The following is a 27198-nucleotide window of genomic DNA, read 5'->3' as shown; positions in this document are numbered from 1 at the left end:
TTCTATTATGTCAGGCAAAAAGTTTTTATTAGCTACAAAATGATACTGAGCAATATCTATACTCAGTTCAACAATTTACTTTGTAGAAGTGCCATATGGCCAAGGTGCCTTTGGTCCATATTATGTGAAGAGCCCTTCCTATTCTAGTAATCAAAGTCATGAAAGAAAAAGTCTCACTGCAACTTCACTCTCACTGCAACCAACATGTGAGGGCCCACTAAAGGCATCATAATGTTGTCCTAGCTGCAAGCCACTCACTGATTGTGAACTTAAGTTATGAACAGCGCAATATTTCATATGATCCATTAAATACTGTGACTTCAACAAAAATTTCTGCCACCCTCTTCCCGGTGATCTATGGCAATCTTGAGTGTTAAAATCATGTATGTGGAGTGAGTGAAGGTTGCGACTACATAAAAATATATACCTGATTGTATCCTGGTATGAGTAAGAATTTTCATTTTAAAAATGTGTGCCCAAGTTATTGCCTTTTGTAGTGCAATTGAAATTTCCACAATCTGCGCATCATCATCAACTTAAGATCAGTTTATGATAAAGTTTTCCATTCCCTTTATAGTGGGTTAACTTCTCATTTCATAATTCATGGAGATATTTTCCATCTACTGATTTGCTTCATGGCATTGGTAATATTCCTGTGGGATGTTCCTCCTTAATTGTTTAATGTGTTTCTCTTGGCTATAGAAGGAAAACTTCTGGGAAACAATGCATGATCAAAAGGGATGTGCAACCATCTTGGCATCTATTTTATTTGTTACATTTTTAATGTAGAAGGCCATATAAATTTTTAAAATGATTTTATTGCTTAAAGTAGAAATGCTCTCATTGGTACCTTGCTTAATGAAATTATTGTTACCCTGTATCTTCACACCTAGAGATCTACTGATAGCCCTTATGTTTCATGCTAGCACCAGAGAGGGGGAGGGAAGGTAATTTATTTTTGATAGTTGCTGGAAAAAAAATATCCTGAATCACAAAAATAGCAAATGATTGCATAGCAGCACTTAGTCATATTTATATCAATCTCAAATAAGTACTGCAAGCAACATTCCTTTCATAATATGGAGGGATGATGTAAATTAAAGATATATTGCATGAATTTTTGAGTGCACCTCTGTAGCTTTTAATATGTAAAATTGAAGTCCTGCTAAATTGTTGAGAATTTTTTAAGTTCCCTACAACTTTAGTTTTGCTCTGCATAATGTACACTTCTAACCAAGACCAACATTTTTTCATGAAGGGCCTGTCATTTTCTCACATTATTCCGCAGCTTCTCGGCAAGCTTTTGATATGAAAATTTTTATTTTTTTCAATTTCTAATAAGTTTAAATGAATAACCATTGAATGTTGGTGTTGCTATGGAAGTGATTTAAAAGTTACCCTTTATTTATAAGTACTTGAGCTATGCTCTGTTTTCAGGAGTGGATTAGTCATAAGGTGATATTTATGATTGAACTGAGGATTAATCTGTTGCTGTATTTACTGTTACATCAGTTGATGTTGACTCTTGATTGTGTTTTGTCCGTAGATGCATGTTCTATACAGAATGAAACAGGACTACGTATAGAGATGTGTAGCACTTATGGGACATAACTTGATGATAGTGTTAAACCCATTTATATTAAGGAAATTATTTCAGGGTGGTATTGAACGGTGAATTCTCTGTAATTTTATGGACAACTCTGATTTGAAATTCCTCGATCTATAACTTAGAAATCAGGACATAGATTCTATGGTACTGAGCTCATAAGTATTACTTGTTCAGCCTTAGCTTGAGTGCTTTATAGTTAATTTTGTCTATCATTTCATTGCTTAGCTGTTTTCACGTTATTGGTGATGCTTAATGCTATGTATTTTTTCAAGTGGATTATAAGCTTTTTTTCTGCTTAATGTACATAAAAGGTTAATTTCAATGCTTTATGACCTGCTTTCAACTGCCTTAAGCATTCTTTATTTTAAGTTGTTAAAGTAATGAATGTTATGTTGAATAGTTATGATGAACATAGTATGAAAAAGTATTTTATCATCATTAAACATTAAATTTAGGTATTTCTTTAATTTTGCTTTGACTTCAAATCTAACTTTTGCTTTATTTTAGCAGTCTAATTGCTTGTATAATTCTTTGGATCTAGTTTTTATAAGTAATGATGTCATTTATTCATTAGGTATTGTACTACTCATGAAACTAGAGACTAAAATAGATAGGTTAATTTTTTCTAAAAATCTGTTGTATAGTAAATTAAGTGGTACATATTTTATGTAAAAAGTGGTATTTATTTAACAAATGGGTTGTTCTATTTATTTCTTTATTATATTGTCGTGTCCTAAGAATAGGTCACAGACAAGGAATGTAGTTTAACTGAGATTTTAGGATCTCCATGCCTCAGAGGTGGTCTCCATAAAGAAATACACACCAGTTGGTTTAAGTAAAGTCCATTTAATTGGCAAACATTTTTAAAGTAAAGTACAGATTGGCTTACTCATCGAAGAATATGGTGTCAGGGGCAAATCGAGCAGCAACAGTAGCAGAGACGAAGTATGTTGAATCGTTGGTAGACGATGTCGGCTAGGAGGCGAGCATTGGCGACCGTCTGCGTAGGTAGTAATACGAGCAAGTGAGATAGTGTCTCCAGAAGGGGACGAGTATTTTTTCAGATTATGCCCAAAGTGCATGTTTCTCCTTGCCACACTGCGTCGCATCGGCCAAATCGAAAGGCGCCAAATTCGAAATTTTTGAATGCTCATGTCTCTGAAAGTTTGTAAATCGAATGTGCATTGGAAGAGGACTAACTGTGCGTCCAATTTATGAGCGGTTATGAATGGGTAACCATGGGTCTACAGGAATTAAACTTATTTTATGATGTTGCATGCATACTGAAGAAATAACCATAATTCATGCTCTTGCGCACAGTACACGAGGAGAGCTTAAACGTGGTGCAATTAGTAAAACTTGGCGTAGTATATATCCATCTAAATGCCGTTGCTTATCCATGGAACTTCATAATAAAGTTCATTTTGTAACTGCCGGGACCGGGACTGAAGTTTGTAATTTCGTAAATACGAAAACTTTGTAATAACGTTTCTTTTACTATAGCTTGGATAGGCCTTTGCATCGGGACTAACAGTTTTCTTCGTAATAATTAGATCTTTGTATTAACGTTCGTATTAACAAGAGTCTAGCGATAGATATAAAGGAATGAGCAAAAGAAATGGTTTTATAACTGGCTAATTGGTTTCTGAGCTATTTAGTGGTTTATCTGCCAGATTTTGTTGCAAAAGACTTTGATAGATCTTTCAGAATTACAAATGAGGCCGAGGAATGTCCCCTTAAAAATGATCTCTCCTTAAGCAAAATTTTTACGTCGTTATTCTGTCTTTCCTTCTCTCTTGCAAGGTGAGTATAGTTGTTGCGTAGCTTTTGTGTATTTATTGACTTTCAGGGAGTTGTGGTATGGCTGCATTGTCACATCTTCATTGAATTGGTCTTCAGAAACTCTTTTACTGCAAACTTAATTTTTAACAGGACTTGGCTTCAGGTCCTCAGATAGTAACAGCCTCTTTTTGGTTTATTAACGTTGAGTTTTATCATTTTCTTTATATTGTGTTAGATTCTGTTTTTGGATGTTTACCTTCATTTAATAGAATATAAAACTCCTGGAAATGGTGTCATTGTGGCCACATTTTCTCGTAAATTCCATGGTGTGAAAAACTTTTTTGGACAATTTTCTGTTGGGAAAGTCTCAGGTTTCTCAAGTTGTGCAGGGGTTGATCAGCACCAGTGTTTCAAAGCCATAATCTGCCTTTGATTAACTCACCCTGAAGATGGTGGCAGCCCTGAAGGGCAGGGTGTAATCACTGTGAAAACAGTGGCAGACTATGCTTTCAAAATATTGGAACCAATCCACCTTTGGATGCATTAGGAAACCTGAGTACTATCCTGACATTCTATGGTGTTTGTATTTAATTTACCCTATTTTTTCAGTTTTACTTTTTTTCTGTGAATATCTCACCAAGTAATTTATCATATCGATGGCTTAGTTCTAACAACACGTATCTCAAAAATAGCAACTTTTCAGGAGAGCAAAAAAAAACGATTTATTTTTTAAAATTATATATCATTTTAATTGAAATTAAAAGCCAGAAATACATAAAACTAAAAAAGAAGCATACATTTGCAAACAAAGAGTTGTTTTTTGCTTGAATTTTACTCTTTATTAACAGTATTAACTCAGACCGGGCAAATTTTGAGATACGTGTTGTTAGAACTTAGCTATCGATATATGTATATCTTAGAAGTTCTTCTCTTATACTTAATGTGTACGTGAATCCCTATTTTATACTTACATTGTAGTGTACAAGATAACATTTTGTTTCTGTTCAAGAAAAATTCTAATGAAAAATCATTTCTTTGAAAATGATTATTTAATAATAATAATAATAAAATTTATTCATACTTAGAGGTCACAAATGAAGTGGACATAAGAAACTATCTAATTCGTATTATGAAGATGTAGTTCATAAATTTAAAGTCAATAATACACTTAAGGTAAAAGTAAGACAGTAAGTAGCATTACAGTAGAATGTACGAGAAAATAATTTTGGTAAAAGTATGTTCAAACAATTCAACAATAAAATCGTTTAGATGGTTAAAGTTTTAGCATAGAAAATACTCTTTCAGTGCAAATTTGAAATTATTAGTGGATAGTCACTTGATAAGAGCTGATATGTGGTATGTCTCAGTTGCTGAATGCCAAGGACCAATTTAACAGAATGTGCAGTAGGGTGAATTGTTTGTGTACCAAAATGTAGCAGCATGCTGGAAAGATTTGAGGAGTGCTGGTTATGGAATTAGAGGTAGACAGGTTTTTCTTTGTTAGGTTGCAAATCCCTATTTATTCAATGTGCACCATTCAATCATTGAATTGACTGATGTTCTGGTGTTAGCTATTAGATTATTCATATTTTCACCATTTGTGAGGATAGTGGTGTTATCAGTGTATAAAATTACGTTGTTCTAAGAGTCGGTGAATCATTTATCTAAGTAATGAAAATTAATGGTCCTAGAATTGAGCCTTGGGGAAATCCAGCTTTGATGACAAGAATTCATCTCATTCAGTTCATTAGGAAAGAACTAAATCCTGTATCCACCTTTGATGTCTGCAGGAAGTGAGTTTTCACTTATTATGCCATCCTAAGTTCTCTTGGAGTATTTTACACATATTTAGCGATCTTTAAGGTATGGTAGGATCCATGAAAGAGCATTGCCTAATATTACCATAGATTGGAGTTTGGTAAAGTAAATTGAATGATTCATGCGGTGAAAAGCTTTGCTCAGGTCAAAGAAAACACCTTCAGCAATTTACGGTCTTAGAAGGCTTCATAAATTTGATTTTAAAACTGGAAAATCACTGTAATTGTTGAGTGGGATTCTTGAGATCTATGCTGCAGGATGTTGAAGGATTTCAAGTAGCAGAGTATGCGCTGGTAATGTAGTTTCTCAATTATCTTGGAAAAGGTTGATAGCATGGTCTGTAATTCTCTGAGTTAGTGAAGGAAAGGTTGAAGCTGTAAGGGCTGTTACAGCGCTTCATTGTGGCCTGCTTATGATATTTTTTTGCTCTCTTCTCCATGATTTGTGATATAGTGGTTGATTTGATCTTTTTTCTTTTTGTTCATACCTTATAATGTTGGCTACTCTCCGTTCTCATGCTTCATTCCTGAATGTTTAAGCAATTGGTATCAACCTTCTATCATGATTGGATCTTTTACACCTTATATAAGTTTTGCAAAGTCATTCAAATACTTTTAAAATCTGTAACTCATTTAGTGAAGTACTCATTGTATTTTTGGTCATTAAAATTTGAACTCCTTATATTCTTTGCACATAATATATTTTAGGATCTTGTACTTGTACCCTGAAACCTGGTAAACTTGGCCTCTCAGGTGCAAATTGGTCTTTAAAAATTTTTAAGACTGCAGAACTGCCATGCTCTTACAGAGTAACCTCGGAACCGAAATTCAAGGGCACACTATATGCTAAAATTCCACAGGGCAAAGATTTTAACCAATTTGCTACCAAGGCATTTGTGGCTCAGGTAAGTTGAGAACCAGGCACAAACATTTTTTTACATTTTTTGTATCTATTATTGTGTAACTATTAAGGCTGCCTAATTTTTTTGCTTTCATTTTTGTCTAATTTACCCTTTTCCTTGAATTTACCTCTTCGCTTCGTTAATTTGTTGTACTGAATTCTGTGGTTGTAAAGATTTTTCTCTTCTGCATTTTCTCAGTTATTTTTCCTCTGTTTGCCTGCCATTTATTGTGTTATTGAAAATAGAGTCTTCAGTTAATACTTTTTATATTTTTTTCAATTGTTAGGCTGTAGTAGATATAGAAAAAAACTCAAGGGGAGGCAAAAAAGATATCTTGAGCTACCTTTACTTTATCGTAATGAAAAATACATAATGAAGTCATGCAATGGGGGGGGGGGGGCACTCCCCCATATGTTTCTGCCACTGTTGATAGGTTTGATTTGAAATATATTCATTGGGAAAAATGTTCATAGTGGATAGTATGTAGGGGTATTGAAAGTCCCTCAAAGCATCAAAATTTCAATAAAATTGTTATTAGGGTAAACCTGTAATTAAAATGTGGATTATCACTGCTGACATTTTTATAATGCATCAGAAGAAAATTGAAACTGACATTTGATGTACCAGGGATGTGATCTAGTACATTTTGCACCTTATCAGTTATCAGTAAAGGTAAAATCTTTATATTTATTTATTAATGGAGCACAACTTTTTTAAATAGCAACATTTACATGTCCTATTTTAACTGGTTTCTTGTCCGGAAATAATGATGATTTGGCATACCTTAGGATCCGCTTTTTGATTGGTTCTCCGGAATGTATTAGGAACATAAGGTTAGGGTCTGCTGTAGTTACAATTCTATTGGAGTTCTTCTTAATTTTTTACTTTACCATACTTGCTATTGCTAGTTTACTTCTGATGCCCACTGTATTTTTTTGTTATAATTGAACTGAAAGAATTTTCCGGTCATCGTTATTTATTGGCTGTGAAAGAAAGCAAAGGGTGAAACTTGAGGGAAGGATTGTGAGATCTATGGAAATTAGTGGCCATGTGATTGGTCAAGGTTGATTGTGACTTTATTGGCCAATATCATATGAACCATGCATATTAAGTTTCAACTCATACATTTTAATCTGCTTATGTCTCAGCCATGCCGAATTCTACTTCCAATTAATTCCAAAAAATATTCACAGGGTACATACCTGACTGCACTTACCTAAAGATCTTCAAATTGGATGAAAAGTCTTGAAAGGGCAAATTCATTGAAAGAAATTGGTGAATATAGTGAAGGAACAAATTTCACTAACTCCTTTGTACGAGTGTTAATACTTCAATTCATCAATCTCTACAGTTTGTGAAATTCATTTACCTTTTTAAATGTCATCAGTACTATTAAAATATGTTTGGACCCATAATGATTTCTAAGTAATGAACTTGTAACGCCAAAAATCACAAATGTGTAAAAATCATTTTTATCGGATGAGCTAATAATGTGTTTAATGTTGACAGGTCTCCACACCACTTTGTGTGTTCTTTTCTCGTGGCTGGATTCGGGTGTGTAAATTGAACATTGAAATAATTTTCCAATTCCTATATGGAGGATTTCTAACATCAGGCACATCACTATATCCTCAGGGATTCATGGCATTGTTTTCTTTTCAAAGGGGCTCTTCCCTGTTGGTGTGGAATTCTGCTTGTGATCTAGTCCTCAAATCCTTACATTAATTTCCTGCTTTGAGTGACCATTTGTTGGCACATGTGTTTTTAGGTTCCTCAATTCTCATTCAGCAAGTATGACAGTTATCATTGCATCATCTAATGAAAGGTCAGAATGTTTCATTTTGTCTCCTTTCTCAATCTCCTCTTAGGATAAGTTTTGCTCTTCTTTATTTTCATTCAAGGAGGTTTCAAGATTTCCATTTTGTTCTCTGAATTTAGCTATGGAATTTTTCTGTGCATTATCATACCCTACTCTTGTTTCTTCAAGTGTTTCATTATCTCTTTTGAAATTATTTTATTTATTTATTGGTATTTTATTGCCTTTTTCCCTCCTCAGGTCTTCATATCTTCATATCTATTCTCCTATTTTTCTTGATGTAGTTAGTCTCTTGGTGGTATGCAAGATGAGTTCCTGAATATGTTCAAGACAGATTTGTGTATAACTTCAACTCATCTCAGGGTTGCTACAGCAACATCTGCACTAGTCTTCAGCCCTTACTTGTATTAATGTTTTCATTTCATCACAAAGTTTCCATCTACATTTTCTTCTATACATGCACCTTTTTTACAGTTGACTTTATTTAAAATATCTTTATGTGGATCATGAGGAAGCTGCCTGTAAGTATGAAACTGGGACTTCTTCTTTTGCCATTTCTATCTACAACCACACTCTGAACCATGAGTTTAAAATTTGTATGCATATGCCTTCATCTGCCTTTCTTGTAATCCAAGTTTAGCACTCGGGTGTTGGAACCTTATGTTCAATTAGCTGCTCCCGCTCTTCTACTTCTATAGTTCAAATAACCTTTTTTCCACTTCTGTAATTTTGTGGATCTAAATGAAGTACCTACGTACTTTCTCTTGCCTCTCATTATCTCGATCCCATTTATTATTGTGATTTATTTTGTGGTTTCAATAAGTAGCACTCTTTATTTTTTTATGTCTTATGTTTTGCCTTGAAAGTACATAATAAAGAAAACACTTAGAATTTTGCATGATCTCTCTTCTACATTTTCCTTGGCACTTCTTCAAACTTGCCTCTTTACTGTTCACATGGTATTTATTTATCACTTTCCAAGTAAAAATTAATCTATTATTTATTTATCTAATGATTTACCCTGATCAAATTAACTCCCTTTATTTCTTGTACATAATAACCATAGTCTGGTGTGACAGTGCCTTTTATCTTTCACCTCGATTTTGTCTGAATGAGATGTGATACGCATAGGGATCATTTGACATTAAGTGAACAAATAAACGTCCATTTGTGCCTGAGATTTTTATTTATTTTAATTTTTTTAGATTTTATTTATTTTAAAATTAGTGCATGGATGTGTAGTTGCTCAGAAGTAAGCAGTCCAAGGCATTTCTATTTGTAACATCTCTGCTCTTGTTTAACATCTTTGGCATTAATTGAGTTTAGAATCAAGTCAGTGGCTAATTTTCAACACTAACCTTCACTTCAGCTCTTACAAAAACTTTGGAGGTGACATTTTCACTGGAAATCTCCGAAGACATATTGGGTATATTGGGCATACCTCTTCAAAAAACACAGAAAATATCCAAGCTATGTTAGCCTAAAAAACGAATATCAAAAGTGTAGAAATAAATTGCGCGAAAATATGTGGAACGCCGCCAGTAATTACTACATTTCAAAATTTCAAAAGGCAAATAGAAACACTAAATTACTATGGAATTTGCTTAAAGAATTAATGGTGGAAAACAAAGAGATCGTTCTATGGTGCAGTTAGAATTAAATGGAATTGTTATTAATGATTTAAAAAATTTAGCCTCTGAATTTAATAAGTACTTCAACTAAATTTTTGAATGTGCAAAAGTAAAATACAATGATGAGAACGGGGCATGTACTCAAAACCCCTGTGCTAATAAAAGTGAGTTGAATTCCTTTTTCATAGAACCAGTCGTGCCAATTGAAATAGTAAAATTAGTTAAAAATCTTTCCTGCAATAAGTCCCCTAGACATGATGGTATAGATGTTAGAATGTTGAAATTAATCATTGATGATGTTGCTCCTGTGTTTGCTCACGTTTGTAATTTAAGTTTTATCAATGGCGTATTTCCAAGCCCTTTGAAGAAAGCTGTTGTTATACCAGTGCATAAAAAAGGGGACAGACAACAAATAACGAATTACTGACCGATATCTCTTTTGTCAGTATTTGCAAAAATTCTAGAGAAACTTCTTAAAAGCCGCCTTCTGAAATTCCTAGACAAGACCAAATTTTTTAGCGAAAATTAGTTCGGATTCAGACATGAATTGGGAACTGAAGGTGCTCTAGAGAACAGTGGCGCCGACTCCAAGGAGCCTCAGGGGGCCCGAGCCCCCCCAAAAATTCGTAACAGATGTGAGGAAAAAATGTGTCAGGCTTGTCAATTTTCCCCGGAGTGTCCAGATATCGAGATTCGAGTGATCAGGGTTCTAATGTTGATCAAATGACTCTTCTAAAATGCTTAAAAACCTTAAAATTCACTACTTATAAAATTAACCGGGGCAAGGTCCCCGGTTTGGGCCCCCCCAATATTTTTTTGTAAGTCGGCACCCCTGCTAGAGAAGCATGTGACCGAAGTATACAATTCAGTCAATTCAAGCTCGAGAACTATAGGGTTATATCTAGACATAGCCAAGGCATTTGATGCACTCTCGCACAAAATACTGCTAATGAAACTTGAAAAAGCTGGAATGCGAGCATTATCACTGAAGTAGTTCGAAAGTTATTTGTCGATGAGGTCACAGTGTGTAAAAGTAAATACCGTATAAGCGCGTGTAAGAGGCGCACCTTTTTTCCCAAAAATTGTAGCCGAAAATGGGAGTGCGCCTCTTACACAAACTTCTTATCTTCCCCCCCTCCCCTACCCGGTCGCAAGTCCAAGGGGAACTGAGGGGCCTTGGTTTACAGCGTGAGTCAGTCATCTGAAACCCTGGGTCAAAATCAAGCGGCAGGTAGGGGAGTTTCTCCCTTAGTGACGTATATTTAAAATGCTCCTGTTTGAATATTTTGTAAGCATCGCGCCGTCACGTCGGTACCCCAGAGGTGAACATTGAAAAGATCGCGCGGGGTGATTCGCTCCGGAGCGCGCGCTAAATTTACTGCCACGAGTGGGCATCCCGCGGCATTTATACTGCATATAGTAATCGCTGATCAAACGTATAGAAACGCGTAGTTTTGAAGGACATACCTGATTCGTCAACATCTGTCTTGCCGAGCAATTTCCATTACGCTGAGCACCTGATTTTTCAAAAATTATCTTCAGACGCTAATATGAGGATTTTTGCAACTGAAAATTATATTGGTGTCAAAACCTGCGGTTTAAAAAATTCGAACGAGTGTGTTCATTGTTGGAATAGCGCTGAAGGAGAGGTCGAGGGGAAGGAGCGCGCTCCATATTTCAAGCTACGAGGCTATGAACGAAGGAGCAAGGGAAGAATACGTCCGATCTTGCATGTTACGTAGTTGCCTTTAAAGTGAAGAGGCGAAGGCACAGCAATGTGATATGCGCAGTTTGCGTTGCCTGAAGTTTCCAGTCCATCTCGTCTTGTTTGAATGCGCTTATGCTAAGCTTGTTTCTTCCGAAATTGTGCTGTTAGGACTAATTTGAATATTAGTAGCCTTGTTTTAGCTATAAATCTTTGTGTCAATCAATTAGAGCTCAAAAAACTTAAATGCTGTCAGATATACGTCGCGTTAGGTCTAATTCTTTTTATAACCTCGTGCGTGTCATACAATTGCTGAAAGATATCGAGATATATATTTCGAGCTCAGAAGGTGACTCACCTAGCATTTGACCTCCAGAAACTCGGAGAATTGAACCTGGTAGACCGAAAAAGGTAGGTTGGTGAGATGGGGTAGGGATGAAACGCGTTTCCACTGATCCCCTGTGACTTGATAATTTCCTATTTTCCTATGGAGTCCCGGAAAGGAAAAAAACGGCCCCTTGCACACACACCGAATTTGGACGGCCGGTAAAATATCGGCCGATATTTTACCGGCGAAGCGATGCTTGCACACACGCCGGATTTTTACCGGTCAAACGATAAGTTGCTATGTTTTTGAGCCGGCGACGGCGATCCACAGTGACAATGGCCGGCAGCTAACCGGCATTTAGCCGGTGCCGGCGCGTGTTCGGTACTTGTGCAAGCTCCAATGCTCTCCCATTGTTCCCTATTGGAATGTGGACGGCCGATATTTTACCGGCCGTCCAAAATAGGTGTGTGTGCACGGGGCTTTAAATCTACGACGTGGTTATTATCCTAAGGCGCTGAGATTGCCCCGATTGTTGTCCAATCTCTTGGGAAAGCTCATGCCATTTGCCTGTCGTGTTTTGCCTCTAAATTTTCCACGGCTGCAATTCTATTGCAATACTCCTGCGAGAGCTGTAAACAAAATTGTTCGTGAGTAGGACAAGCAACGTAGAGCGATGACGTATGCGAAGAGAGGATCGGAACTCTTTCTACGCCCTCTTATGCCGCTGTTACCGCCGCAGTTATCAAAATTTCCTCTTTCAAATAGTACTGAAAGAGGAAATTTCGATAACTGTCGAAATTCCAGGCATACGCCTGCAACACCGCGCGATAGGATAAAAAAAAATACCGTAAATTTTTTTTTTATAGCTTCCTTCCTCAAAATAGGGGTGCGCCTCTTACACGTGTGCGCCTCTTACACAAGCTTATACGGTAATTGTTTTAGTGAATATGTTACAATTGAGATGGGAGTACCACAGGGCTCTGTTTTAGGACCTATTCTGTTTTTTATTTACGTAAACTATTTATGTGAAAATAAATTCAACGGTGAACTCACAGCCTTTGCTGATGGTATAGCACTGTGCTACTCAGCTCCCAATTGGAGTTGTGCTGAAACATTTGTTAAAGAGGATCTACGTTTCTTGCGAAAATGGTTTGATTTTAATGGGTTAGAGTTAAGTGAAAAGACGAAGTTTATGTGCTATGACATATGTAATACAAGTATTTTTAATTATAAACTTATATTTCATTATACAAATTGTTTCAATTATGACTGTAAATGTCCAGTTATTGATAGAGTGAATGAAATGAAATACTTGGGAGTAATTTTGGACAGTAATCTACGCTGATATAAATATTTACTTACTGTAAACAAATGCCTTAGAAGTGCCTTGTCCCAATTTGACTACCTACGAAACAAATATCCACTTCCAGTTAAAAAAACCTTTTTTGTGCTCTTGTTCATTCTAAAATTTCTTATGGTATAATCTGCTGGGGCAGTGCATACATGAACACATTTAAGTGTGCACTCGTTTTGCAAAAAAAATAATTAGAGTAATATTGTCTAAAAATTATTATGAGCACTCATTTCCGTTGTTTGTGGCCCTAAATTTATTGCCACTAAGGCATTTGTATTTATTCAAAGTGCTTAAATTGTTTTTCCCAGAAGTGGAAATATGCCGAGTGGATGTGACAAATATAAATATAATTTTAGGAGTTATTATTTATAGAAGCAATTGTAGTAGCATTAATAGTAGCAAACAGACTAGGAAGCTATGGCTAATATTAGAATGGTCTGTAATAATTGTTAAATTCATTGATTTTTATTTCTATCCTACTGTTGCTTTTTATAATGGAGGAGTCAAAGCACTCTATGGTAGAAAATTTAAGTTTAAATTTTCTTAACATTGCATTTTTATCTTAAGGTGGAAATGTGTAGATTACAAAATAGAGCATAGAAAAATTTAGAAGTAGTTCTACAAAGTAAAATTACTTAAAAATAATACAGATAAGAAAAGTTTCGGGTGATCATGAGATTGAATTTTTGAGAAAGGTAATTATTATGTTTTCAGACATTGAAGTGATGTTCATTGCCTGAACCCACGACTACCCAGCTAGGGCAGCCCACACTGCATCTATGTGCAAATTGAATGCTTGGTGGATGCACTGTGGTGGAGTATGCTCTAGCCTTCAATTTCCCCTCTGTAATTCATAGATTTCTGGAAAACTAAATGCCTATCTCAAGAGTCTGGTTATTTGGAGCTTATTTCCTGTTTTTCAATGTGCCCTAAATTGCTTTTCCTGTGGATTATCAGGGTTCCCACTCAACCGTGAAAACCTTAAAACCGTGAATAAGCTGTGAATTTCGTCTACCGTGAAAAAATCTGGAAATAGCCGTGAATTTCATCATAAAACCTTAAAAATCTCTCAAACTTTTAGAAAAAGAATTACAATTGACAGATCAAAAGAAAAAAAGATATTAAAATCATGTTTCAAGGCCAAGCCACATTTATCTCCTCACGTATATTCGAAGTGCAATTATTGGTGCCTTGTGCCATGACGACACATTGATCTTGAGCCTGTGATTGGAAGACCGGCAAACAAAGTGTTCATTAACCCTGGCGAAAAATCAGACACTTCTTTACTTCCCTACCTCACTGCTCCCTCCATTTTGCCACTCACAACCTTAAGCTTCACCTAAATTTTGATATCGATTGGTGACGTCTTGAGAAATAGCACTTTCATTGCTATGTTTGAATTCACGGTGCCTGTTGCGGTTGATAAATTTTTAGTTAACGTGTGGGCGGTGATTGTTACGTCATCAATATTTCTGCCTAAAATGCCTTATCAACAGACCGTGAATTTGATGATATTTAGACCGTGAAAACCTGGAAAAAACTGTGAATTTTATAATTTAGATAGAGTGGGAACCCTGGATTATAATCTGATCTCAATCAGAGGCATTTAAGAACAAAATACTAAGCTTTTTTCTGTGCTATTAATACGAGCATTCTATTTATTCAATCTGAAAACTAACTTTTAGGGACTCTTACGGTAGGCTTCGAGTGGATTCCTCCCAGATTTCCACCTGAGATTTTCATTTGCAATGATATCATATATTGTTACAGGAGTTATCTTTAAATCCAATTTGCAAATTTTTAATGAGTTTATCTTTTGAATAAAATTTGTTAAATTTCTTTCGCAGTCACACAAATGACAAATAGTGATAGTGGATCATGGAAGCTGTAGCTCATATTTAAGATGTCAGGAATGATTATCATGTCCATAGACTTGTACTCTAAGCCTACTCTTTGTATTTCTAAGGGGCAGCTAAAGCAACTCACAAGAAAAAATTTAAGTATGGAAAATATAAGTTTTAATATTTTATTCTACACAATGGAAAGTTTTCATTCAGTTAAGCCTGAAGTTGTGAGTTTAAAATTTAATTTCTTAAATGTTTCTTTATATACATTATGAGTTACTGTTAAATATTATGTAGATATGTAGTTTTTTATTTCAATTATTTTATATTCCCCCAGTAGGTATGTTATGGGAAAAATTTTTAAACTAAAAATAAAAATTATATTTGGCCAGGTAATAAGTCTAAATTCACTTGTTTTCTTCTATAATTATTGATTGTGAAAGTGGCGTTTCAGTTTCTTCCAAGATGAAGAATTTGAGAAAGACAACACTCGCTCAAAAAATTGCATCAGTAATTAATATGAAATTGTATGAAATGGATTCAATTGATTTATAATATCTTGAAAAAATTTTGGTTCTCAATTTTGCTAAAATTTGGTATACATGTTTACCTCTTCAAAAAACAACCTCACAAAACATTTTGTGGAAATCATTGAAAAGGTGTTTTTTTTTTCTAAGTGGTGTTTCTTTTGCAAACATGAACTTCATGATGTATCATTTTTGATAAGGAATCAAGGTAAACACATGTTTCAGGACTTATTTGTTTACTACATACTATTTAAATCCTAAAATTAACCAATATAATTTGTAACAATCATTTGTTTCTTTGTTTATAATTTTAAATTAATTTTTTATAAAAAAATACATATATGTATGTTTTCATCATTGTGTAAAATACTTCATTCTATTATGAATAGATATTTAAAAATTTGGATGGCGTCCTTCCATTTAATTGAGAGAAAAATTTGTATCTCTCTGTGCAATACCCATTTGGAGATAAAACCCTCATTTTTTTATGTTTCTAAACTTTTGAATTTCTGCATCCGCAAGATGGCCTAGAGCAAGGGTCTGCTGCCCGCCGACTCATTTCTTGCAGCCCCTAGAGGCTTAAGAAAATATTGTATCTCACCATAAATATATATATTGACACACTCATCAAAAATAAACAGTGTCTAAAATCGCAGTGATTGTTTGAATTTTTTAACCAATTAAGACTATTGCATGATGAAATTATATTTTTTTAAATTTTATTGATGTGGAGGTAAGGTGACGTGAAGCATTGAGACCCTCCGGACAATGTAAAATCGATTTTTGGCCCTTGCATTGTAAAAGGTTGAAGACCGCTGGCCGAAAGCAATTACGTAGTGCACTCGCACACCAGGAATTTTAGCCTATTGCATTTACATACCTATTTATTATGGGTAAACCGAAGTGCCACATGGTAGGAAAGTTTAAATTTTCATTAAATTTTTTTACATAAAATTGTGCATAATTTTATTTTTCCAGAATAAAAAACATACCTTATGTAGTAGAGCAATAGCGGCCATATGGGTGACTCTCTCTTCTTAAGCATTCTTAATATGTAGTGGCTTATAACTTAGAATGATTGGTCAACATTACTAAGGAGGGGCAAGATTAGTGTAAGATTAAGTTAACTCATTTGAAACTGGGACATCTTGTGGTATTTTACATTAAAATAATAGGTGTGTATAATTAACATAATGAAATACCATTTTGCTGTGCAATTATGCTCTTGTGCATGAATATTTAGACTAATGCAGACTGCGGTTTGTATTTTTTTCTGTATTTTCCTCATTTTGGGAGGTGGTAGAGCCCGGTCACCTGAGTCCACCTTGTGTACAACCCTGATGCAATCAATCCAATCCTTATTTTCATCTGAGACTGTGGAGTGATTAATGTTACCTATTGAAAAAGTGTGTTTCAATTCTAATTTTGGTGTGTGAGATTAGCAATATGTCAAGTCCCTATGCTTATTGAATATCATTCTAGCAATTCTTTGTTAATGTTTCTCATATCATGAGGAGAAAGGCCTCCTATTAATTTTTGAATCACATTAGGCCTCAATCCTTATGGTTGTGTAAATATAGAAGAGTGCAGATTATGAAGCAGTGGTAATTGTGGGAGCAGCAATGGAAAAACGTGAAAGACAAGATGGTCCAATGATAATCATATTTTTAGATGTTTTGACCTTCAATTCAATCGCATGCTCACTTTGCATCTTTTGACCCTATTCCTCTTAATGCTTGTTGTCTTTAGGAAAAGCAGCAAAGAAGAAGAGAGAAGGGGTTGGTGAATAGATGAAGGAAGTTTGATATGGATAATGCAACATGCTGACATGTCCTAAAAAGGCTAATTTTTTTATCTAATAAGGATATGTGTGAAATATTAGGCATCATGGTGACTTTCGCCAATATGCATTTGTCTCCATTGGCTTGTGTTAATGTCATTTCAACATTTTTCTTGTTTTTCATTGTCTTTTGCGTTTTTAGGGGTGCGTAGACAACAGGGTCATTTGCACATCTTTTGCATATAGGTCTATTTCTAAATAATGATAGCATTGAAATCCTGTTTTATAATCTTCTTCATGAATTGGGTCAGAGAAATAGCAGGAACAAACTTATAAGATTATCACTTAAGCCGATGAGAAAATCACTGTTTTCATAATCTACTGCCATTTATTCAAGTTAAGCATCATAAGAATTTCCCACTATCAAGAATATTATGGTATGCATCTAGAATTTTTCATCTTTTCCTAATTAGGCTATGAAATTAATAGAGTAAGTGGGATGGTTAAAAGCTGGAGCTTGTCTTCCTTATACTTTGAATATAGGTAATTAATCTGTGCTTTATGCATGAAATTATGTCATGTTAACATTCAATTTTTTTAACTTATTATAATTTATTTATAAATGTACCAATATTATTTTTTTCTTCATAGTTATGTATCAGTTACCTTTTGGTGATATGATTTTGAATATAAAGTGGACATTGGTGTATTTGCAGAGCTCTGCTAAAGTTGAGTCATGAAGTACATATAAGAAACAAAATTTTAAGTAAGATATATTTTTATTTTGTGGTTGAGATATTTCTTTGCAATGCATTTTTTAAACTCTTTGTGCTAAGGCCTGTGTGGGAACTGGATTGAAATAGCCTATGGAACAAGTTCAGGCACTGTGCGTGTTATAGTTCAGCACCCTGAGACTGTTGGCCATGCTCCACAACTATTCCAGACTTTCACAGTACATCAGAGTCCAGTAACCAAGGTAATTGTCTTCCTTTGATAGTTATAATATCTATATCCTCGAGTAATAATTTCGTCTTTTTAATCATTTTTTTTCTAGATTCCTCCAAGTTAACCAGCCTATTTCCGGATAAAAGAATTGATGAATCCCTATGTATTGTTAGTAGAGCCCTGTTAAACTTGCACCATACTCAGCCATTATTAGTTGACCTGCCAATTATTATAATTGAGAAAATTTTGGGGAGTCCGCCTTCTGGCAGAATAATCAGAAACGTAGCAAAAAGTACAGCTATATTTGACAACTAATCATTCTTAGCTGGTTAGCTGGCCACCAAGTGTGAATATCATCCCACAATAGCTTGCTTCTTTGATATTTGTGGATATGCACATACATATTAAGCCCACATGTTGGATGTGAATTAAGAAATCTATGGTAATCACTTAATTGAAACGTATGAGTATATCATGTAGTTGTTTTAATAATTATCCGATTATGGCAATAATTTGTCCTAATTATTATTAAGCTAAATCCATAACCATTCTCACAAAACTTTTGAAATGTACTCTTTCTATAAAGCTAGTATTTTGGCTCAATAATTTTTTTTCACTTTTTCTTGAAAAGCAAATTTTTAAAAAATCGAAATACATAGTGGATTAATTAATTGGTCATGGTGTTTGGATGTATAAACATTTTTCACTGTAGCAGGCGTAATTGAATTACTCAGAATGGTTGAACATATTGTGACTTCAAATCTCTGGATATCATAGTAAAATAATTTCATGGCCTATCACTACAATATCAAGGCCTACATATACTTTGTGGTGTATGTATTTAATTGTGCTAAATCACATAATATTCCATAATATTACTGAACTAACCGAAGCTGAATCACCATGCTTGAGGTGGTGAAGACAAAGCACCTAAGCAGCTGCCGAGTGTGTTTCAATTTGCCATATTTGTTAGATTTCAACTCACGTGGATGCAGGGGCGCAGCCAGGAATTAAGGCTAGGGGGGGTTTTAGGCGCAACTAATACTTTCGGGTGTGGGGGTATTGCATACCCACAAGGGTAAGCAGGAGTTGTGGGGGCCCTCCTCCAGAAAATTTTGAAGAATAATGGTTCAAAATGGCGAGTTTTACGGCTTCCTGAGGGATATTTGATTAATGCTAACTATTCTATAAGTAATTCTGATCCAAATAAGTAAAATGGATTAAACTTAAAAATTTCTCTGAGCTCTGGGGGGGGGTTTTATCCCCCAAAACCCCCCCTCGCTGCGCCACTGTGTGGATGCATATTTTCAGAATGTGCAATGTGAATCTATCTCTTTTTATTTCTTACTTAATTAATACTGCTCTTGCTCTGTGTATTTGGTGCCTATGCATTGTTAAAAATTATACATTTATTTTCATTCAGGTTACCCTTTCTGAAAAGTTCCTGGTTTCTGTATGCAGTGAATATAGTCATGTTCGCACCTGGAGTGTTACAAGATTTAGAGGAATGATTTCCACACAGCCTGGGTCAACTCCTGTTGCTTCTTTCAAAATAGTCTCACTAGATGAGGTGGAGCCTAATATTAGTTATGCAGCTGGAAATGACTGTGGTAAGTTCGTAAATTTTTAGAATTTTTTTTATAAATTGAATAGATATGCAACTGTTGATAATTTTATTGTTTGGTATTGCCATTTCATGCATTATGATGGAGCTAAAGCAATTAAAGTGCTTATTCTAGTATCATTCACTCAGTGATACAACCTGAAGGTTGGTTTGGAGTTCATCGGAAACTTGGCAATATTGCTCATTCAGGGTAGTAAGGTTAGTTCCTTTCTATGGGCCACCTAGTGCTTGGAGGATATATTTTGGGGATATCTGAAGGTTTCACCTAGGTTTTGAACGAGGGACCCTTCGATTAGCAGTCAAGCATTCTACCCACTAGGCTATCACCACTGTATCTCCAGGGACTTAATTATCCAACTTACATAACATCAGTTGGCTAAAATCAATTCATGTTCCCACTGAGAAATTAAATATACTGTAGGTCAGTGGTGGATCCAGAGGGGGAATAAGGGGGCCATACCACCCTCCCTCCTTGGGGTATCTAGTTTAACAAGTTAAAATGGTAATAATAGTTAATTTACAAAGGTAGTTTATCTTCATTATGCTAAAGTTACCTCCTACTTTTCATGATTAGGTGACATCATGAGAGTTCCTGTTCATTTATTTCGTGTGAGAGAACCTTTCATTGAGTGGATAAATTACTCACAAGAGTGTTTGTTTGTTAACAACAATGAAATGCATGAGGCCCATCCTCAAGGCCAAGGTGTTGCTGAGAAGTGGTGACCCATTTAGTGGCCACTGCTTCTCGGGGTGATTTGTGAGGGAGGGGAAGTAAAGGATGGCAGAAAATACTGTTGCATGATGATAGTCAGTCCAGCACCTCACCACTGGTGTAAAACTTTTGAGTGCAATTGGGAATTCCACTGAAAATGGATGAATATGCGATTAAAAATATATCCTCCACAATTAGAATGAAAGCAGTTCTTCTCTAACCTGCGTATTATTCGTAAAATTCCACTTTGAAAATTGTATAGCAATCTTGCGCTCCAAACGACCCTTTGCCAAGTTTGCTGAGCGTGACATCAGAGTCCAGTAAACAACATGTGGTGCCAGTAGACTATTTATCCCAGTTTTAGAAAAACCTATGTATCTCTTATTGTTAGTACCTTTTTCTCTGTACAATTTATTCTCCAAGCTCTAGATTACTAGCGAACAAGATAGTTGAGTTAATTTATGTTACATTTCAAATTTGTGGCTTCTCAACTCTGCGCTGAGAAATCTTCATTGCCGGAGAAGAAATACGCGACCATGAATTAATCTACCTTTAGAATATTCCCAGAATGCACCTTTATGAAGTCGCAGTCAGCCATTGCACAATACGTATGTTGTAACATCTTTAAAACTATTCACAACTGTTTTTCACACACCCTTCAAGTTATGAAATAGTATCATTGTAGCTGTTTGTTATCGTTGTTGCTGTTTTTTATTGCCATGGAGCCAATCTGCTTGCAGAAAATGGTTCATGAATAGGACAAGCGTTGTAGAGCGACAGCGCATTCGAAGAGAGAATAGGAACTCTTTGCTCTCTATTGGGGTGTGCATTCCATGAAGCTATAATTTAAAATTTCGGATTCAGATCCGATGTTTTCCGTGACTTTGGATACGATGTATCCAATGAAAGGCAATATCCACGGATATTTGGATCCAAAGTATCCGATCCGACCATCCCTTATTCTAACGTCACTGGGCGTTCTTGTAGCATGAAAGAATTTATTAATTTTCGTGGACTTTGGAGCTATGTAGCAACAAGAATATTGAGTATCATGTAGTCATATTTTGATTACGTTAATAATTTTAACTAAATTATCGATACATATAAAAAATTAACTATTTAAATTGTATGAGACCACCCCATTCATGGCTTGGAAATTTAGCCTGTATTTTGTTCTTCCCTTTGCTTTCTCGTAAATGTTATATTGGATTTTCAAGCTTATATGCATAATTATGTTATAATGAAACAAACTTGCACATTCTCAGGCTCCTGTATCAACCCCCAGCTTTGCTACTGCTGATGGATTATTTTTCACTTTAAGTCTAGTTACTAGTTACACTTTTCTTTACTTGTCATTCCTGAGGCATGTTGATGAAATAGCGATCAGGTTTAGCCAATCATTGCTTTCTAGTTGAATTCAAAATAGGAAGCAATTCTATTGTTCTTCTGTTTTTGGTTTGGCAGAACACATCATTAGATATGAAAGGAAAGGAAATTGGAAGGTGTGAATAGTGATGAAGGAAGACAATATTTTCTCATTAGTTTTTGTAGCACAATTTTTCTATATCTTTTGAAGAAGCATTGTGATTTTTAATAATTCAACTATTGCTAATAGGTAGTTGTTTATTATTTTGCATTTCAGGTCCATATGGAGAACAAGATGATGAGCAGGTGTTCGTTCAAAAAGTAGTTCCTGAGACTGATCAATTATTTGTCAGGCTAGCGTCTAATGGAAAAAGGTACGAATTAATTGAAGTGTGTATTAATTTTTTTGTGATTTAATTTTTTCGAGAATTCTTAGGTTCAATGATTTCTTTGCTCTATCTTGCCAGGGTTTGTGTGATAAGGGCTGTGGATGGAACGACCATCACATCATTTTGTGTTCATGAATGTGAAGGATCTAGTCGAATGGGCTCACGACCCCGGCGATTTATATTCACCGGTCATTCCAGTGGGGCTATCCAAATGTGGGATCTTACCACGGCCCTTGACCTATCATCTAAAGGCGAACCATGTAAGACAATTACCGTATTTAATTTTCTATTTATTGATATCGTAATACACCAAGCCCTTAGATACTACCAGTACCAGCTGCATATAATAAATACGTAATTATCATTTTCAGTAAGTAATTATGTAATTGCTGTCATGCCTTCTCTTGACGATAGTCATTTGAGATTTGTTCAATCTGCATTTTTGTGCATGCGTTGTCATTTTTACCTTAGGATGGTAAAGTGACAGTAAGACTTTCCAGACATATTTATCACCTTATTATGTCTATGTTATCTTATGTTTGTCATATTCTCTTTTTAAAACTTTCCTACTTTCCTACTTTGCGTCCACGAAACCAACAGTACGCATGCTTGGTGGGCCCACTCCTGAGGAATTGCTGAGGCTCTTGGACCTCTTTGACCTCAGCAATAGCCATTGCTCAACCCCTTGCATCTCACCATGTCCTTCAGCAATCGTGGCTGCTGCCGCTGCTTCAGGTGCTGTCGGGAGCCATCCATCTCCTGCAGGCCCTGCCCCACCTCGGCTCAAAGCGGCTAACGTTGCTTTCCTGGCACAGTCTTCCTTGGAGGCAGCAGCCTCAGGAGCATCAGGTGGACCTTTGGCTGCGAGCAACTCTGATCAGCCGAGGCGAGGCTTAATTGGGAACTCACAGTCCTCATTGACACCCTCGTCTTCCAATGTCTGAGTCTTGCCACTCGAAAGCTGGTTTGACTGTTTCAGATATGACTTAAACTAGTGAGAAAACCAAGTGAAAATATGATTTTTTATAGGAAACAAGGTCAGTGGAACAAATATTTTGAATTAAAACCCTTTGCATTGTGGCCTGCTGTCATGTGGTTTTGAAGTTTTTTATACTCTTGTGAAAGCTAGATGAATCCAGTTTTGTATGGCCAGAAGTGAAAGTAGATTATATTTTCATCACTCCACTTTTGTAGTCTTTTATGCCCAACATTATTTGCTTCTAAAAATTTTTGTACGTGTTAGGGAACAGAAATTCGTACGTGCCAACTCTCCTCTGTCATCAAGGCGTTGGTTTTTGTCTCATTGTAATGAAATCTTAAGGCCATTTTACACAGGGCACGGAATTGCACAGGTTAGAGCTGCATTGATTTCTAAAATGGCGCGGAATTTCGCGAATGCATGAACGAAACTAGAACAGGGGCTATTTTGCCGTCTCGCATCCAAGCATTTTCGCATGTGTTCTAGCAATTCACCGCTTTACACAACGCAATTTTGATTGTGCCTTCGCACGTACGTCAGATTGTGCAATTCCGTGTACTGTGTAAAATGGCCTTTATGATTGGCATTTTCATAAGAATTTTAGGGATAAAACATCAGGAAATGTTTTTAAGTTGTGTATGTTTTGTAAAGGGTATTCGATAGTTAAGGAAAATAATCTTTTGTTCTGGACTCTTAGAAATTATTTTTCAGTGTATGTATTATCGTTCTGTCAAACGTACAAGCTATATTTTAGATCACTTTTGTTCATTACTTTTTAAGCCTTTTGCATTGGGCATCAGCAGTTTCATTTACACTTGGGTAATACATTCCTTGCTTCATATTTATTGCTTACTGACCATGTATATATCAACAGTGGTAGATTAAGGGGGAAAGTGGGAATGGTTAAATCCCCAGTAATTTTGGCAAAAATTGAAAAGATGGCAATTTTTAATATGGCTCTCTAATAAGTTTTTATTTCACCAGCTTAACAAACAATGTTTAAAAATAATTGATGGATATCTAAAAGCCATTTGTTTACACATATCGGACCTCACAACATGTCAGACATATTATTGCTGTGAGGTAATGCATACCACAAAGATGCAGCAGTAAGTAATGAACCACCAACCCAAGACAACAAGAGGGTTCCCACTCAAACGTAAAAACCTTAAAACCGTGAATAAGCCGTGAATTTCGTCTGCCGTGAAAAAACCTGGAAAAAGTTGTGAAAGTCGTCGTAAAATCTTAAAAACCTCTCAAACTTGAATGTAGATCTACGATTGACGGATCAAAAGAAAAATCGATATGTCGGACATGTTTCAAGGCCAGTCACGTGCAGATACTGACCTTGCATTTATCTGCACACGTATGTTCGTAGCGCAATTATTGGTCCAAGTGTCATGACCATGGTCGTTATATACTGGTTGCTAATCTCCCGACATATTCCGGCTCAGGAGTGTTGCCTGAGATTCCGCTTCCACCCCTCAAACCCCTCACACGCCTCCCCTCAAACACAACTATGGGCACAGTGTGCTGTCAATAGGGGAAATATGGAACTAACTGCACTGTCGGCGGCAATATATGCTTTCGACAGCGCAGTTAGTTCCATATTTCCCCTAGTGACAGCACACTGTGCCCATAGTTGTGCTTGAGGGGAGGCGTGTGAGGGGTTTGAGGGGTGGAAGCGGAATCTCAGGCAACAAACTCCGAGCCGGAGATTAGTAACCAGTATATAAGGGCCATGGTCATGACGACACACAGACCTTAAGGCTGTGAATGGAAGACCGTTAACCCAAGTGATCATTAACCCTGGCGAGAAATCAGACACCTCTTCACTTCCATGTCACCCTCCATTTTCCCACTCACAACCTTTAGCGGGCCCTAAATTTTGCTAACGATAGGCGACGTCATAAGGTCACTTTCATAGCTGCATTTGTATTCCCGGCATTTATCGCATTTGCTATATTTTTAGTTAACGTGTGGCCAGTGTTTTTTATGTGATCAATATTTCTTCCTAAAATGGCTAATCAACAGACCGTGAATTTGACTCAATTTAGACCGTGAAAACCTGGAAAAAACCATGAATTTTATAATTTAGTTAGAGTGGGAACCCTGAACAACCTTAATCCACCCAAGTGGATAAGTTAATTAGGCATGCATCAAGTTACAGAACCCTAGAAGGAGTAATGTAGCAATTAAAATACGGGAAATTTAGCTTTCTGGATTTATTTTGTGTTCTTGATTTTCCCTGTGAGGAATTTTGTCAGTTATTTACGCTTGCGGGTGACACCATAAAAGTATGACACAAGGGTAGTGGTAGTGAATAGTTATTTCGCAAAAAATGGGCAAACTGAACCATATGTTACAGAAATATATTTTACCTTCATAATAGTTAGTTAAATTGAAGTACCCCAGGTCCAGTGCAAACAAAAAATTTCCTTTAAAAATGGAGTTATATTGGCCTCTATGGCGGTGGGGTTAAGTTCTTGCCTCCCAGACCAAATGTTGTGGGTTTGAGTTGCCCCAGTTGGGAAGGTTGCCCCTGTCCAGAGCCTTGGATGTTTGTCATCATCTGTTATTTCTTGTTGTCAACTCCCTTGAAGTAAAGACGTAGTTGTGCTGTTTTCAGGATAATGGAGATAAATAAAAATGGAAATGAGAGCTCAGATGGCCCACTAAGATCATGATCTAATCATCTCCTAATTGTATGATAAGACTCATTTGTCAATAAAACATCGTATCACATCTTGTATATACCTAGTTGGAGCAAAAGACGACATGTAAGGACTGAAACCTGTATACATTTACTCTGCCATTGATTGTCTAAATGTAGAATGCACCCATAAATATCTCTTTCAATTCTCCTGTTTGGAGGTACCTTTCAACCATCCCCAAATTTAATTTCAAACCTCCATGGATGTATGAATCATCAGTGGATTACTTAAATTTCAGGAATAACTATTCAAGGAATAACCATGGATTTGCCAATAGTGTAATTTTATGGAGTCACCCACAATTGCACATAAATAGTGAAAATTCCACTACGGAAAAATCTTTTGCCTTGACTGTAATTCAAATCCAGATCTCCCGAATTCGCATAAAGTGTTTTACCACTTGAGCTACCAAAGCATATTTTTCCTTCGCAGAGTTTTTTTGGCTTTAGGAGACATGATGGTTTATGCTACCAGACAAACAATGCCCCAAGGCAGCATATTTGTGTCCACAACACCACAGTCCTGTGTCTAAAGCCAATAATTTTGAACACTTGATTGTTTACCAAATTATATCTTATTATCTTGTCCTCTAAAGCTAACTAAACTGTGCAGGGGAAGAAGAGGCCTCAGTAGTTATATTGGTAGACCAAATTGCAGGTATGTATGTATTCATGTATTCGAGAGATGCAGTTTGGATTCCGGGCCAAGACTAATGATTTAACCTCAGTGGAATTTTTGCACTCCAGGAATAATGTCCAAAATACTCTTATCCTTTGCTAAAACATTTAAATTTGATACAAGAGTGTATTTAAGTCCAAGTTTATTCATCTATATAAAATAATTTGTCGAAAAATTCACAGAGGCATCTTGTAAAGATGTTTTCTCATTCATGTCATCCCATATAATGGGAAACAAATTTTTTTAAATTTTATTATCTGATTTCATTTATTCTTCTTTTCCTTTCTTCATATATTTTTGTGGCCATAATCAAAAATAATTTACCTGTTTTCTAAAAAAAGGAGTGAATTATATTAGAAAATACTCAATTTTAAGTTCTTAATAGAGATTTTTTGTCAAAGCTTCATTTTAGAAAGTTTCCAACAATATTGCAAATGAATTGTCAACATATCAGTGTTCCTAATAATTACCCTGAGGATAGATGATTATTAGATATCACATTTTACATTTTTTTATTGTTGCAATATGCATGGTTATGCTATATTAATAATTGGGGGAAAATAAATTTCATAGTTGATTAAAAAATTATTGAATTACATAATTTTTAAGGTCAGTTTGAACTTTGGTATGATTATTGGAAGTTACTGGTTATTTTAAGTTCACAATGACATCTAAATATTATTCAAACCACACATCC

The 27198-nt window shown here is 35.7% G+C and overlaps 1 protein-coding gene across 1 annotated transcript in view; it reads left to right on the top strand.

Moving 5' to 3' along the window:
• Window positions 1-23486, top strand: part of LOC124168506 (BTB/POZ domain-containing protein KCTD3) — a 34771-nt gene extending 11285 nt beyond the window's left edge. Inside the window, exons 8-12 of the mRNA XM_046546828.1 lie at window positions 17932-18071; window positions 19464-19650; window positions 22019-22115; window positions 22209-22390; window positions 22731-23486. Of these exons, the coding sequence (XP_046402784.1) occupies window positions 17932-18071; window positions 19464-19650; window positions 22019-22115; window positions 22209-22390; window positions 22731-23074 (950 nt within the window). The 3' untranslated portion in view covers window positions 23075-23486. The remainder of the gene's footprint in view (window positions 1-17931; window positions 18072-19463; window positions 19651-22018; window positions 22116-22208; window positions 22391-22730) is intronic.
• The last annotated feature ends 3712 nt before the right edge of the window (window positions 23487-27198 follow it).

This window comes from Ischnura elegans, chromosome 11, assembly GCF_921293095.1.
Source record: "Ischnura elegans chromosome 11, ioIscEleg1.1, whole genome shotgun sequence".
In the NCBI taxonomy this organism is placed as follows: Eukaryota; Metazoa; Arthropoda; class Insecta; order Odonata; family Coenagrionidae; genus Ischnura; species Ischnura elegans.
The sequence above is the reverse complement of the archived record's forward strand: the minus strand, read 5'-3'. Positions and strand labels throughout refer to the sequence as shown.